At 45.0% G+C, this 16,787-nt stretch overlaps 1 protein-coding gene across 1 annotated transcript in view; it reads right to left on the bottom strand.

Moving 5' to 3' along the window:
* Nucleotides 1–15,463, bottom strand: part of LOC306994063 (uncharacterized protein) — a gene marked incomplete at its 5' end in the record, with an annotated part of 49,407 nt that extends 33,944 nt beyond the window's left edge. The window contains 7 exons of the mRNA XM_079604370.1: nt 11,192–11,317; nt 11,871–12,096; nt 12,252–12,373; nt 12,486–12,576; nt 13,936–14,050; nt 14,158–14,419; nt 15,373–15,463. Of these exons, the coding sequence (XP_079460496.1) occupies nt 11,192–11,317; nt 11,871–12,096; nt 12,252–12,373; nt 12,486–12,576; nt 13,936–14,050; nt 14,158–14,419; nt 15,373–15,463 (1,033 nt within the window). The remainder of the gene's footprint in view (nt 1–11,191; nt 11,318–11,870; nt 12,097–12,251; nt 12,374–12,485; nt 12,577–13,935; nt 14,051–14,157; nt 14,420–15,372) is intronic.
* Between the last annotated feature and the right edge of the window lie 1,324 nt (nt 15,464–16,787).

Raw genomic sequence — 16,787 nt, 5'->3', positions numbered from 1 at the left:
AAAATTTTAAATATAGCTGTCCAGTAATCCAGCAGTCTGGGACAAGCCCAAAACATATGAGCCAGGTCTGCTTTAGCAGAGTGACAACGCTCACATGTATCAGCTACATTTGTGTAGATCTTAGACAGCCTAACCTTGCTGTAATGAAGTCTATGGAGGACCTTGAACTGGATTAAACCCAAGCGAGTACAGGAGGTTGTTCCATTCACTCTAAATAACGCATTATTCCAGGTTCCCTATCAGTCGGTCACTACTACGTAGGTCGTGACCGACCAATAGGAATCTCGCTAGAGAGCCGATCTACTTCGAGTGAAACTAAACGAGCCAATACACATTGGCATGCAATCATTTGCATCAGCTGCGCAGCCTTGCAGCGCGGGTATATAACGAGCAGCTGGTGATTGCACTGTAGCTTTTTGCTTCGGAGCCAACCGATGCTGTTTAATCTATCTAATATTGAGTGATCAAACAACGAGCAAGCTCTTCAGGAAGATCTCTCGTGTCTGGTGCGGGCGATACAGCGCGGCAGCGGGGTCGACTTTATTTTCTCTTTTATTTTTGTGTTACTAAGCAAAAAAAAAAAAAAAGCTGTTTTCACAGCTGGTAACGGTGCGCCAAGAGCGTTAAATAGCCGTTCTTACGGCTGGTAAGACCGCCGTGAAGAGAGACAGCGCACGACAGGTTGCACATTCCTGTCTGTGTCCGCTGCGACCGTTCCCCTGCGTGCTTCAGTACCAAGAAGAGCATTCACCTGAAAGAGCTTACATGGGTGTGAGTTGCGTCTTTCTAAAGATGACATTCCACCCGTGTGTTTCTGGTTGCGGTCGTTTCCTGTCCTCACTGACGGCCACGATCACTCTCTCGCATGCCTGGGAAACATGTGAGACTGTGTTCGTGGGTGGTTCATGTTTTCACGGGAACATGACCACGTCGGCACGCCGGTTGACTCTGCTTTCTCCGGAAAGCTTGAGTCCCCTCTGTTGTTAGCCAGCCGCTGCTTGTGTGTGAAAGCACAGCTGCAGGTCTGCTCGACACTCTGGGACACCAGCGTGTCGTGTGCCGTCGAGCTGCCGGGCTGCAGCGCGGGTTGTCACGGCAACCCAGCGCTCGCTCGGCGCTCTAGGTGCGCGGTCCCCATGTCTATTCTCCGTTGTAGCGCCCTCCCTGGTGGCCACCAGGAGAGGTCTACTTCAGTAGAATAGCTTGGGTGATCCTGAGAGCTGAGGGCTTCTCCTTCGGGGAACCAACCCCCTAGGGCCCCTCCCTCTCTGGCGCATCACAAGCTGTGCAGCTTCTGGATGAGATTGCTGGTCCTTCAAAAAAAAAAAAAAAAAAGGAGGAACCTAGCGTTTCATTCAAGGCTCCAGCTGAGGGCAGATGTCGATTGCTACATCGGAGAGAGGGGCTGTTTCGTTCTGGAAATGAGGATGATGTTAAGTTCCCACTGTAATAGTGTGTGTGCTTATGCTGAATCAGATTCAGAGCGGACAGCCATGCTTTCCCGGGTCTTTCTCGGACGTGCATTGAAAACTTATCAGTATGGAGCTATATTGGTGCCAAAAATATGGAACACCAAAAATGCCAAATTCTGCATAAAGTTTTCACCTCTCTCACTACCCTCGGTGGTGGGGTGGTTGTGCCTCTGGCAGGCCACCTCTACCCTGCATGCGAGGCCAAGGCACTCTTATTGCACGAGGGTAGTTCTGAGCCGGGGTTGAGCTGCGCTTGTCGACTGACCGTGTTCAAGTCACAGTGCTGGCCCTCGATCAGACGATGTCCACCTTGGTGGTCCAGAAACCCCCCTGGCTGTCCTTGTAGAGGTGTGAGAGCTCGTCAAAGTACGCTTTCTCGATGCTCCATCTCATAAGGTGGCCTTTTCAGCGACACTGTTGAGAACTGGCCCAGCAGTTCTCCACAGTCAGCAGCAGACTGAAGCGGTTCCCCTGACGTACCACCAGAGTACCTCGTGGGCTGCCCCTCAGTCTACTCGTCGCCAAGGGTGTCATCCCCTGCAAAAAAGGGAAAACTCCGGCACAGCCTGCTCTACTGTGTCCGCTGCAGGAGGATGACACCACCCGTCTCAACCACTGTTTAAGTGGTCGGTGAAACAATCACTGGAGACGGGTGACCCGGAGATGGGTGGAGCTGCTCTCTCCCAGTAGAGGGCTGGGAAACTAATCTTTTGAGTCAAAATTCTGTTCCACCACTGGAGTCACAGTGGTTCCAAAATTCTCAAAAAAAAAAAAAAAAAAGAGCAGATCCTCTATCTCTGGGTCTGAAGAGGGTCTGGAGAGTAGTGGGAGGAGAAAATCCTCACCACCCTCATCCGCCTCTTCTGTCGCCAGCGGGCAGCGCAGTGTGTGGTTCGAGAACGCAACCAAGCCGCCTCCTGCACCTCCTGCCTCGTGGAACCAGGTAAGTGCTGCACAGCACACTTAGACCACGCTACGGACCGCCTCCCCAAGAGAGCCTCCCGGGCCGCGTCCCTGTGTTCCACCTCGCTGCCCCACTCCGGGTACGCCTACGGTCCCTTTGGTCCCGCTTGTACGGTCTCTGCGAGCCTGGTTAGCGCTCCCCAGTCCGTCTCGCTGGCTCATTCGGACCATCAGGCTCGGCTATGCGATTCAGTTCGCCCGGCATCCCCCCAAGTTTCGGGCCATCCACTCCACTACAGTGAGAGCAGCCGATGCCCATGTCTTGCGTGCGGAGATTGCAGTCCTACTGGCGAAGGACGCGATAGAGCCGGTCCCTCCAGCCGATATGAGGTCAGGACACTACAGTCCCTACTTCATTGTACCCAAGAAAGGTGGTGGGTTACGACCGATCTTGGATCTGCGAGTTTTGAATCGGAGCCTCCACAAGCTACTGTTCAAAATGCTCACGCAGAGACGCATTTTCAGATGCATCCGTCCCCAAGATTGGTTTGCAGCGATCGACCTGAAGGACGCGTACTTTCATGTCTCGATTCTTCCTCGACACAGGCCGTTTCTGCGCTTTGCGTTTGAGGGTTGAGCATACCAGTACAAGGTCCTGCCCTTCGGGCTGTCCCTGTCTCCCCGTGTCTTCACGAAAGTCACGGAGGGGGCCCTTGTTCCCATGAGAGAACAGGGCGTTCGCCTCCTCAACTATCTTGACGACTGGCTCATACTAGCACACTCTCGAGATCAGTTATGCGAACACAGGGACCTCGTGCTCAGGCACCTCAGCCAGTTGGGCCTTCAGGTCAACTGGGAAAAGAGCAAACTCGCCCCTGTGCAGAGGATCTCTTTTCTCGGTATGGAGTTGGATTCGGTCGCACAGACAGCGCGCCTCACAGAGCAGCGTGCCCAGTCGGTGCTGAACTGCTTGAACATGTTCAAAGGCAGGACGGCGGTCCCACTGAAACTTTTTCAGAGGCTCCTGGGGCATATGGCAGTGGCAGCAGCGGTAACCCCGCTCGGGCTGCTACATATGAGACCGCTTCAGCACTGGCTTCACGGCCGAGTCCCGAGATGGGCGTGGCATCACGGCACTCACCGGGTGGCAATCACACCGGCGTGCCGCCAGACCTTCAGCCCGTGGTCAGATCCCTCGTTCCTACGGGCAGGAGTGCCCTTGGAACAGGTGTCCAGGCATGCTGTGGTATTCACAGATGCCTCTGCCACCGGCTGGGGCGCCACGTACAACGGGCATGCAGTGTCAGGGGTGTGGACGGCTCCCCAACTGCATTGGCATATCAACTGCCTCGAGTTGCTAGCAGTACATCTCGCTCTGAGCCGCCTAAAGAGGCCGCTACAGGACAGAGACGTGCTGGTCCGTACGGACAACACAGCGACCGTTGCGTACATCAACCGACAAGGTGGTCTACGCTCCCGTCGCATGTCGCAACTTGCCCGCCATCTCCTCCTCTGGAGTCAGAAGCATCTGAGGTTGCTTCGAGCCATGTATGTCCCCGGTGTGCTCAACCGCGTGGCCGACGAGCTATCACGAGCTGTGCTCCCGGGAGAATGGCGACTCCACCCCCAGGCGGTTCAGCTGATTTGGAGAGAGTTCGGGGAGGCTCAGGTAGACCTGTTTGTCTCCTCAGAAACCACCCACTGCCAGCTGTTTTACTCCCTGACCGAGGGAACACTCGGCACGGATGCACTGGCACACAGCTGGCCCCGGGGCCTCCGCAAATATGCGTTCCCCCAGTGAGCCTACTTGCACAGACCTTGTGCAAAGTCAGGGAGGACGAGGAGCAGGTCCTTCTGGTGGCTCCCTAATGGCCCACCCGGACTTGGTTCCCAGAACTCATGCTCCTCGTGACAGTCCCTCCCTGGCCCATTCCTCTGAGGAAGGATCTTCTGACTCAGAGACGGGGCACCCTGTGGCACCCGCGTCCAGACCTCTGGAAACTCCATGTCTGGTCCCTGGACGGGATGCGGAGGTTCTAGGTGACTTACCCCCAGAGGTACTTAACACCATCACTTCTGCAAGGGCACCGTCCACGAGACGTGTGTACGCCTTGAAGTGGAACCTGTTCGTCGAGTGGTGCTCTTCTCGCCGAGAAGACCCCCGAAGATGTTCGATAGGGTCCGTGCTTCCTTCTTGCAGCAAGGGTTGGAGCGAAGGCTGTCTCCCTCCACCCTCAAAGTACATGCTGCCGCTATTTCAGCTTATCACGACCACATAGATGGCAAAACAGTTGGGGAGCACGACCTGGTCGTCAGGTCCCTTAGGGGGGCGAGACGATTAAATCCTCTTCGACCCCCCTCCATACCCTCTTGGGACCTTTCCCTGGTGCTTCGAGCACTTCAGGATGCTCCCTTTGAGCCATTGCAATCAGCAGACTTAAAGCTTCTCTCCATGAAGACTTTGCTGCAGGTTGCACTGGCCTCTGTCAAGAGGGTAGGGGACCTGCAGGCATTTTCGGTCGACGAATCGTGCCTAGAGTTCGGGCCGGGTGACAACCATGTTGTACTGAGACCCCGGCCTGGCTATGTGCCCAAGGTTCCTACCACTCCCTTCAGGGACCAGGTTGTGAACCTGCAAGCGCTGCCCCTGGAGGAGGCAGACCCAGCCCTGGCTTTGCTCTGTCCCGTTCGCGCTCTGCGTATGTACGTGGACAGAACTCAAAGTGTCAGGACCTCAGACCAGCTCTTTGTCTGTTACGGAGGCCAGCAGAAGGGAAAGGCTGTCTCCAAGCAGAGGATGGCCCACTGGATAGTGGATGCCATCGCCTTGGCTTACCAAGTTCAAGGCGTGCCCTGCCCGCTCGGGTTGCATGCACACTCTACGAGAGGCGTTGCATCCTCCTGGGCGCTGGCACGTGGCTCCTCGCTAACAGATATCTGTAGAGCTGCGGGCTGGGCGACACCTAACACGTTCGCTAGATACTATAGCCTACGTGTAGAGCCGGTCTCCTCCCGTGTTCTCACCCTAGACGGGTAGAAGCACTGAGAGGCCCGGCTCTGTCGGCTTGCTGCACCCTACTGTGCACCCTTATTCTCCAGTGTGAAAAACCTGTGAGTCCTCCAAACACCCTCGGGCCGGACATGGCGGAGCGTCCGGTGCCAGGCCTGTATCCGCTGAATCCTTGAGAACCGGATATAGGCTGGGTCCCATATGTGTGACCCTACGGGGATCCCATATGTGTATATTCTCCACGGCTGCTCCTAAACGGAAGCCCGTGTCTTTCCCTTGGGCTAAGTCACCCATTACTCAAATGCTGTACAACCCTCGGGTTAGTCCATATGTTATCTCCACTTAACTCCTTGAGAATGTGGGTTCCGCAGCGTTCCCCTCCTTCAGTTCGGGCACGCTTCCCAGTGTTATCCAATAATCTCACTGTATGGGTTATCACGGAACAACAGTGACAGGTTCACTCTGTGTAAGCCGCCTCCTATCGTCCTTCCAGGCAAGAAGGTGTAGAGGCTTGCACAGGGCGCTGGATGGGGTGCAGCAGCTGTGGCGCTTTGGTAGGGATTCCTATTGGTCGGTCACGACCTACGTAGTAGTGACCGACTGATAGGGAACGTCTCGGTTACGTATGTAACCCTCGTTCCCTGAAGGAGGGAACGGAGACGTAGGTCCCGTCGCCACATCTGCTGCCGCCGGCCGGGGCAGCCAGCTTATCGGCTTGGCTCCTCAGCAAAAAACTACAGTGCAATCACCAGCTGCTCGTTATATACCCGCGCTGCAAGGCTGCGCAGCTGATGCAAATGATTGCATGCCAATGTGTATTGGCTCGTTTAGTTTCACTCGAAGTAGATCGGCTCTCTAGCGAGATTCCTATTGGTCGGTCACGACCTACGTCTCCGTTCCCTCCTTCAGGGAACGAGGGTTACATACGTAACCGAGACGTTTCCTCTGATATATCCACTGCCAAATCCTTTGTCCATTCTGCACGGATTTTGTCTAGATTCATATTTTTTATTGACATTAAAGTATTATATACATTAGAAATTACACCCCTCAAATGTAAGGGAATGTTTAAAATTGCATCCAATCCTGTACTGGGAGGAATGGATGGATACGTGGGACAATGATTTTGGATTAGATGACGAACCTGAAAGTATCTAAACAGGTGTGATCTTGGCAGATTATATTTTGAGGAGAGATTGGAGAAAGGGGCAAAAAAGTCATCAATAAAAAGATCGCTAAATTTGACAAGACCTGACTGCTGCCACTGACTGAAGACTGAGTCCAATTGAGCTGGGAGAAATAGGTGATTTTTGCATATAGGGCTGGCTATGGATAAGTCTTTGAAACCAAAACATTGTCTAAATTGAAACCAAATCTTGAGAGTATTTGCGACGACTGGGCATTGAGTATACAATGAAATGCGAAGGGGCAATTTAGATAAGGCTAAAGCAGGAAGGGATGATGAAGTACAGGAGTTTGCCTCTGAAATACACCAGACATCTTTGGGGTTCTGAAGCCAATAAAGTACTTTTGAGATATTTGCAGCCCAATAATAATACCTGAAATTAGGAAGCGCTAATCCACCTTGAGACTTCTGTCTTTGGAGAAATTCCTTCCTAATCCTAGGTGTTTTTCCACCCCATATAAATGATGAGATAAGTCTGTCTAAGTTCTGAAAAAAGGATTTTGTTAAAAATACTGGAACGCATTGAAACAAATACAAGAACCTTGGTAAAATGTTCATTTTTACACAATTAATTCTACCTGCCAGAGAGAGAAATAGCAAATTCCATTTTTTTAGGTCTAGTTTTAACTTATCGATTAGAGGAGCAAAGTTTTCTTTGTAAAGGTTAGGGAATCCTTGTGTGATGTTTATCCCTAAATATCTAAAACCTGATATAGACAACTGAAAAGGTATATCGGTATTCGAAATATTGAGGCCCTTACTGTTGTTTATGGGGAAACAAACACTTTTCGAAAAATTCAGTTTATAGCCTGAGAAAGTTCCGAATTGTTTCAATATTTTAACTACCTGTGGAATACCTAAGATCGGATCAGAGATATACAACAGCATATCATCGGCATATAAGGATACTCTGTGTTCTATGCCCCTACTAATGATGCCAGTAAAATGCTGTGAGTGTCTTAATGCTATAGATAGGGGCTCGATGGCTAAAGTAAAAAGTAAAGGGCTAAGAGGGCAACCTTGTCTTGTACCCCGTGATAGGGGAAAATACTTTGAACATACTTTATTTGTACTTACAGATGCTTTAGGGGAAAAGTATAGTAACTTAATCAATGAGAGAAGAGAAGTACCAAAACCAAATCTTTCCAGCACAAAGAATAAATATTTCCACTCCACCCTGTCAAATGCTTTTTCAGCATCTAACGATATGACTACCTGAGGGACAGGGTCCTGAGAAAGTTTAGACGAGTGTATTACCCCTAACAATCTCCGGATATTACTAAAAGAATGTCGACCTCTGACAAAACCTGTTTGGTCTTTTGAAATCAAGTTCTCTATTACTGTATCTAAACGTAAAGCAAGGATTTTTGCCAAAATTTTAACATCAGAGTTTAAGAGAGAGATTGGTCTGTAAGAGTTACATTTCAAGGGATCCTTTCCAGGTTTTAGTAAAAGTATAATGTTTGCTTCATTCAAGGTTTGTGGCAAGCTACCTTTTTCCAGCGAGTCCTCAAACATATCAAGAAGAATAGGGGCTAATTTATCTGCAAATTTTTTATAAAAGTCTATTGGATAGCCATCAGGGCCAGGAGTTTTTTTGCTCTGCATTAATGTGATCGAGTTTAAAATTTCTTCTATTTGTATGGGCTGATCCAAACCAGTTTTCTGCACAGAGTTGAGGGTCGGTATATCTATATTATTTAAAAATTCTAAAATTTCAGAGTCAGATTCAGGGCTTTCAGAAGTATACAAATTTGAGAAGTAGTTCTTAAAAGTGTTATTAATTTCAATTGGATTAACTATTAAATCATTATTACTGTTACAAATTTGAGGTATAAGTTGAGAGGCAGCTTTAGATTTTAACTGGTGGGCTAGAAGTCGTCCTGCTTTTTCTCCATGTTCATATATATAACCTTTAGAACGTGATAAATACCATTCAGTTTTATTTGTTGATAACAGATTATACTGAACTTGAAGGTTCAACCTTTCTTTATAAAGTTCAGGTGAGGGAGACGTGGAATTGAGGTAATCTACCCTTCTTATAGAATCAATTAAATTGTCCAGTTTTTTCTTACGTTTTTTATTGAGAGTTGAAGTATATGAAATTATTTCCCCCCTGATAACTACTTTAAGTGTCTCCCACAATGTAGATGCTGTAGTAGATACGGACCTGTTATGTAATAGGAAATTATCTATAGCTGTTGATACAAATGTACAAAATGTAGGATCTGATAACAAGGCCGTGTTTAGTCTCCACAAAGGCCGTTCGTTATACCTTAAATTGCAAATAAGGTCTAATTGCAAGGGAGCATGGTCTGATTCCACAATAGGTAAATATTCTATTTGTCCAACAGAAGGAAGGAGAGATTTATCAATAAAGAAATAATCAATTCTTGAATAGGAGTGATGAACATGTGAAAAATAGGAATATTCTCTGTTGTGTGGAAACAGAAATCGCCAAGGATCAACCGCCCCAACTTGATCCATGAATGTAGATAAGGCTTGGGCCATCTTAGATCGGGATAAAGATTTGGGATTAGAACGGTCAAGGGACGGATCTATTACGCAGTTTATGTCACCACCAAAAATTAGAAGATGGGAGTTTAGGTCTGGCAATAAAGAAACTAGCTTATTAACAAAACTTGCATCATCCCAGTTAGGTGCATATACATGAACTAATATGACAGGAACATTATATAATATCCCTGTGACTACAACATATCTTCCCTGAGGATCTGCAATAGAAGCAGCGGCAGTAAATTGAATGCTTTTGTGTATCAAAATGGCTGTTCCCCTTGCCTTAGAGTTAAAATTAGAGTGGAAAACTTGCCCCACCCACGATTTCCTAATTCTGAGATGATCGACAATGCGTAAGTGGGTTTCCTGTAGATATATTATTTCAGATTTTATTTTTTTTAAGTATGCAAAAATGTTTCCTCTTTTGATTGGGCTATTTAGGCCTTTGACATTCCAGCTAACAAATCTAACTTTCGACCCCCCAGGAGATTTAATTAAATCGGCCATATCAGACATGAACAGATATACATTTAGTCAAGCATTCACGGATCAAAAATGCAATCAGCAACATAAATGTTTCCTCACTATACAGTTTCTCTAAAATCATAACATAAACCAAAATTTTTCCAATACTTTTTGGATAAATGAAACTTAGAACCAAACTACCCAACGTTTCCCTAATGCCTGCTTCCCCAACTGAAACAAGCCGCAGAAACAATTTTAAATTGTATGACTCCCGATTATCCAGTCTTCACTTCTCGATCTACTAGAGAGACTCCAAACCACAATATTTACACGGAATACAGCATAGCGTCATTATTACGTATTGTACTGAATGAGCTTTAAGGCAATAAACAGAAACAAACATGCTCACTTTTCTTGAAGTTTAGATAACTTGCGATAGAAGAATAGACAGAGAAAGTCACCTTATTGCTTGAATATCGTCTGTGCCATTTAACTTCACGGACAATATTATACGTCAGTCTTGTACAAGGACGCGTTGTTTGTAAAAAGCATCGGCAGCCTCAGGTGAATCAAAAGTGTGAGTTTCCTCTCCGAATTTCACACGGAGACGTGCAGGATGCAGAAGTTGAAACTTTATGCCTTTCTGATAGAGGGATTGTTTGACTTCTTTGAATCCGGCGCGTTTCTTCGCTAAAGCTGCGCTCGTATCCGGGTATAGCCGCAGTGACGTTCCGTTGTATTTAGTATCATGACGCCTGGCCCAGTTAAGTGCTTTTTCCTTTTCTTGAAATCGGTGAAAGCAGACAATGAATGGTCTTGGAGATTGCCCTGCTCCAGGTTTGGGGCGAAGCGCGCGATGCGCTCGTTCAAGTTCAGGAGGTTTGTCAAACACGCTCTCCATGGTATCTTTCAGCAGCCCAGATATAAATCCGATGGGGTCTTTCCCATCCTCAGCGCCTTCCGGAATATTGATAATACGCAGGTTAGCCCTTCTGGATCTGTTCTCAAGGTCGTCAATTTGGTCAAGAAGAGATGTATTCTGTGCCTTCAAGGATTTAATCGTCGCTTCCGCGGCGGCTAGCCTTTCGAAGTTTTCGCCGACCAGAACTTCAGTAGATGCAAGTCGGTGCTGAAACGAGCCCACTGTCTAGCGTAGCGTGTCAAGGGAGGCCTGTAACGGTTTGATTGAATCTTGAATTAAACTTGCCATGTCCTCTTTTAAACTGGCCCGCTGTTTTGCCAGTTCGGAGACTATCTGACTCATCGACAAGTTATCCGTATGGTCTTTTCCATGTGTGTCCTTGTTGCTGATAGTGGTGTCATTAGCCGCCATTACTGCTAGTTTACCCGCTATGGTAGAGCCTGACCGTGTTGCTGGCGCGGAACTTTGCTTCTGTTTAGAGTTGCTCATTTCGCTTTCTGAACTAAGTGTAGTTCTTATGTTATATGGCAAAGCAATTAGTTTAGAAAAATAAGACGCATAAATATGTTTAAAAGGAGTGTGGTTGGGAGGTCCTCGCCTCTGCTGCCCTCTCTTACATCGCCAAACCGGAAGTCCCAAATATATATCTTTCTAACCCCAAACTTTTGAACAGGATGAATAAACACTTTTTATATTATATAAATACTCGTACTGACCTGGTGGGCAGAAGCAGCCATCGATGTTGTGTTCCTCACACAGTGTGTTTGTGTCTTTGTGTGAGCATGTGTCCATACAGGGAGAGCCACTTTCAGAATGTACCATATTGTAGGGGCACGTCACAGCTGCATGGGAATACAAGTCATACAGAGACTTACACAGTGTCTACACCGGACAGTTGTCTCGAGGCTGTCTACACAGGATGTGACAAAGCGACCGCTGCGTTCTACGTATCAGAAGTATCGCGACTGCTGGAAGTATGTATAAAACGGAGCTGTTTACAGTTTACTGTCTGGAATTTGTCGTGTCGCTTCTCGTGCGTTCCAGTGTAGACAGCATCTGACTATAATAGGTTCTATTTGCTTTTGTCATGTCACAACACACGCGTATCTGATGTGGACACGGTGTTAGAAAATTAAGATAAAAAAAAGAAGTCGAAAACCATTTTTAATTATTACAAAAATCATTTCAGAACTTTTATTCTATTCTTTCAATCTTTGGATGTGTCAATCTATATTTTGTATTCTTTTTTTAAACATTAATTGCCTGGATTCCTCTTACTGTAGCTGTGTAAACAAACAATAAAAAATTATTATATTTAAAAGGATACAAAGCAAAGAAAACACTCAAGATAGAACAATCCTATAATTTTCAACAGAACTACGTGGTGTTTCTTACCACAGAACTTTGCTGTTCTCCAGGCCGGCGGAGATCCTCCAGCGTGCGAACACTGACGTGAATATTCAGACAAAGTCACACAGAGTGCGGTGGTGTCTCTGTCTTCGTCTTCAGGTTGACGTGAACAGATATCATTGGTACAGGCCTTGATATATGGCTCAGGGTTTAAAACCCAGCTACAAGAAGACCACTTTTCATCCTCCAAAAGGTCTGCACAATCTGCCCGCTGTTGTGAAAAGGACAAGGAACATCTTGAACCTCAAAGGGCCATATTAACAATACTGGAATTCTGAGTTGCTGTTGTGACATAGCTGATTAATGGTGATTAGATGATTAATAGTTAGTTTCATTTGGAATAAACAACTATTTTCTGTATCTTACATATTTTTCACATTGGTCCACCACATTTTGCTCATCGATGTTTTCAAAAGGATCTTCGCAGTTATGTGTTGGGTTGGGAACTCTGTGATTATTTCCAAACTCAGTATAGCCAACCCTCCGTCCTGTATAAGATAAGATATAGACATTTGATTTTTTTATATATATTCTTAAACCGCTTGGATTTTTCATCAGATTAGGAAAACACGAGGATTAGAGACTGTAAAAGTAACTTACCGGATTCAATGAACTCACTATAAACTGGAACTCCATTAAAATTGCCACACAGTCCACAAGTGCGATTGGAATATTTGGAGTCAAGTTCCACCTAACACAATACCACACAAAACTTCTTGGTTAGATCATTTGACTTGGTATGTTTGGCCATTTGGACATCAAGTCAGAACTACTGATAGTTGATCAGAGTAATGAAAACACCAAAATATGAAATAGACATCACTTGTATTGTCTTGTGTAAAAAAAAGCCAGTGAAGGCCTTGGGACCAGTAACATGGTATAATGATGGCCCCAGTTAATAATACTATGTTACTAAATTATTACCACATACATATATCATAATATTTGCACAGTACTCCTTTTTGTAGTTATACACCAGTGAATATTGCAAACTTGCAGACTGAAATTCACTGCTAGGAAATAACCATGTTCATAAGGATGCTAATGCAGATATTTCAATGCGTCACAGAAAAATGCCTTATAAAGCATTTCACTTCACATGTTGCAGTGTTTGCACAACATGCTAAATCATTTACTGGTTAGTTACTCCCTTGAAATGTCTGCTGGCGGTTTCCTGTGGCGTAAACTAGTTTTTCCTCAGTTAAACAATGTCATGTTGTATAAATTCTGCTCCCCCAACTACTCAAAAAAGTGTATGATATAATTTACCTAATTAAAAACAATATTATTAGAATATTTAGTTATGAAACATGGTTATAAACATAAAATGTAATGTCTCAATCACACATCGGCTTCATTTACATTTTGTCTCATTTATGTCACTTTTGTAATCATTGATGTGGCCCGCAGCACGCCTATATTTGAGTGCTTGTCCAATCATCATACAGATAAACCTGGCGCGCTCACGTAGGACACTTTTTACAGTTTATGGTAGAACATTGCACAGTAATTTTTTTTTTTTTTTTTTCTATCCAAAAAGCAGCCATGTACAGAAAATCTTACGCAGAACCATGTAGGCCTACCGCTTGATTAATCGACATCACCACAACTAAATCTTATTTTTATCTTTTTTTGATCTCAGTGTGAGGATATAAATTAAAAACCATGAACCGCGAATTAGTGAAAATAAAACCGTCTTTCGATTGAATTGTTTTTGTGGGCTACACGCTAAAACAAGCATAGCGTGATCACAAAGCTGATTATTTTTAGTGAATCATTGAGCGCTGGAAGTGTAGTCCGATTCACTAACAAATTACTCATATGAGCCAGTTATTTTTAGTCAATTAAAAACATACAGCAGCAGTGTCTGATTCAATAACAGATTACTCGCATTGTGTGAGCCAGTTTTATTCATCAATCGTTCAAAACAGACTCAAGTTAATGTTTTGAAATAAGTTTAGTGTATTTAGGTTTGTAAAACTTACTAATATCCATACGAAAATCTATAGTTAAATTAGTTTTGAACTCGTATCGAGCCACATAACCTCACCATAACTGCATCCTCTTTGTTCCACGTGACAGTGATGCCCATTTTGGAATAGAGCCTGGTGTAAATTGTGTTTTCTTCTACAAGGATCCCTGAGATATGCACGGGGAGTGTTACTCTGAAAAATGAGAAAAGATTCAAATGAAAAATTGACCAAACAGAACACATTTTAAAGGCTTTGCTGTGGGAGCAAATAAGCAGCAGTTGGGTTCCCCAGAATCTTACTTTTCTTCATTGATCATGACCTGTTTCTCTGTCAACTCAACAGAGATGTCATTGATACTAACTAACACCCTGCTGATCTTCGGGTCATTGGCGTGTTCTTTTCTCTTCACGTGAACCGAGAACTGGCGAATGAGGCTTTGGCAGTCAGACACCAGGTTATACTCGCATGTGCCTGGGAACTGATAAACGTCCCCATCGAACGTCTTGAAGTGGAAGTTTCCCCACATGCTGCAGATGCTGTTGACATGGTTACTGGGATAGACTGCAAAAAAGCGAGAAAGCAAAAATTTGCAATTCAAAGAAATGAGAGTTTTTAAGATGAGAAATTATGTAAGTGGCCTTTCAAAGGTTGATCAATGATATAATCTAAGTGTGTATAAGAACTAACATGCTTCTATGCTTACAGTAGTTACATGACTTTATTTCTATTTTAATGCCCTTAAACACTCATTTGAATTACAATCACTCTTTCTGTTTGCAAACTCAATTCAAATTCAGGGATTCCTGATTTGTTAACTTTTACATTTATGCTAAACACAAATATTGCAATCCGCAAAATTTCACAAAGATGATCAAGCTAAATTTCAAGTTATCATGAAGGAAAGACATGTTTCACAATATTTAGTAACTTCTAAAGCAAGTCATCAATGGAGCTGATAGTATCAGGTTCAAGTGATGAAACTATGACGTTTGTAAATGCTATCAGGTGGTTGGTTCCTTTTTTTTCAGATGCTGAAACTGATGCTGTTTCCAACCACAACATGCAATTTGACAAGATAATTTTTAGGTTTAATTGATTTTAAAACACATTTCAGATATTGGATCTTGAGTATAAAAGCTTACAAATGGAATATTGACTGCCAATACTACTTATTAATTTAAAAAAATTAAAAGATAGTAAGTTTAGTTAGTTTTAGAAACTAAAATAAAGAAGTCTTATTAAGAGGACACCAAAAATGATAACTAGTAGTAGCCTTTATTGTCACTTAGTCACAAGTACCAGCGAAATTAGCCATCAACCTGTCCATACAAAACATACATACAATATGACAATGGGGTAGACAAGACAGGAAGACAGGATTGAGGAAAATAATACAGCATGACATGAGGATAGGTGAGGGAAAAAAAAGGCAACTCCCAGACTATGCTCCTGTGAGGAGTACAGTCTGGGAACAGGAAAAAAACACCTCAGCAACATTAGCACATAATCAGTACGACATGAATCCACAAGACTTGCAACAGGGGAGGGGAGTGGGGGATGGAGGTCACCCAGCACAGGCAAGCAGCCATCCGGTCCTGCAGCCATATTCGGCGCTGGTCACAGACCCGCCCGCCAGGCTGGGGGGTACAAAGCGGCGAAGGCGAGGGATGTGGGGTGGGGGGTGATTGCATATCTGTATATATATGTAAGAGTTTGTGTATGTGTAGGTCTGGAGATTCGCTCCGCCTGGCATCCAAATCTCGGTGCCTCTGTCCGCAGGATGTTATAGCATTAACACAGCAAGTTGCCATGGAGACAACCTTGATTAGGTCCCAAACAGAGTCAACAATCAGCAGGTGTCCGTGAGAGATGGGGGGAGGAACGCAAGAGCGGCTCACTGCAGTGCTCTTCCGGGGGAGTTGTTGTTCCAACAGCGGCCTTGGCCGAGGCCAGTGCTGGTTGAGGGGGGCCGAAAGCAGATAAGATTGGGATTATTTGGTCTTGGGGCGAGTAGCCGCATTCCTTTGCACGACTACTCTCTTAGTCCATTCTGGTCCATCAGCTTTTGCAAAGCCGTGAGCTTCTCCATGATGTTATCCATATTTCGGGTCACCTCCCTGTTGTTATCCATAATGCGGTTAATAGTCCCAGCCTGAGTGCTGACCGCTCTGCCCACTGCTTCAATCATGCCGGGCAGCATTGTGGGATTTTGGACAGCTGTCACCGTCTTCTTAATTTCTTGATAAACCAGGGCAATGCCTAATCCAGTCAGCAAAAGACCTGTTATCATGGTTCCGAATAGATAGATATCTTCAATGTCCTCCACGGAAAGAGCCGCCAGACACACGACCCGCCACCTCTCCCACGCGTCCATCGTGTAGCCAGCTGCGAACGTTCCGGCAGGGCAGTCAGGTTCCCCCGAACCCAAGCTTCTCGTCGAGAAGATGGTGTCAATTGCGTTGAGAGACCAGTTGATCAAATCCATGATTTTTAGTTTGGAGAGCAGTGCGGAGAGAGTCTCTCAAAGTTAAGACATAAGACTAGACGAGAGGAGCGAAGCAGGGAAGGTCAGGGGGAGGAGAGGGAGAGAAAATGCGACCGCCTTCGTTGAGAGCCAGAAGAGCCTAACTAAAACTAAAATGTTTTAATATGATTTGCCTAAGTATCAAGTCATTACTGATCATTGTTTAGTTGCAGTAACATAATTAAAGTCATAAGAACAGGATTTAGACAAAAATAATGAAAACTATTTTAAATGAAATAAAATATTAAAATAAGGAAACCCTTCAATTACCATTTTAATTATTTGAGGTTTTTAACTAAAAGTTAACTCTTACTCTTCTTTGAATGAACCTGAATGAATTAAATCATTTCTGATTGTTGTTTAGTTGCAATAATATAAACATATATACACATTTGAAATCATTTT

Source organism: Phoxinus phoxinus, assembly GCF_949152265.1.
Source record: "Phoxinus phoxinus genome assembly, chromosome: 25".
Lineage (NCBI taxonomy): Eukaryota > Metazoa > Chordata > Actinopteri > Cypriniformes > Leuciscidae > Phoxinus > Phoxinus phoxinus.
This window is presented reverse-complemented; position numbering and strand designations above follow the sequence as displayed.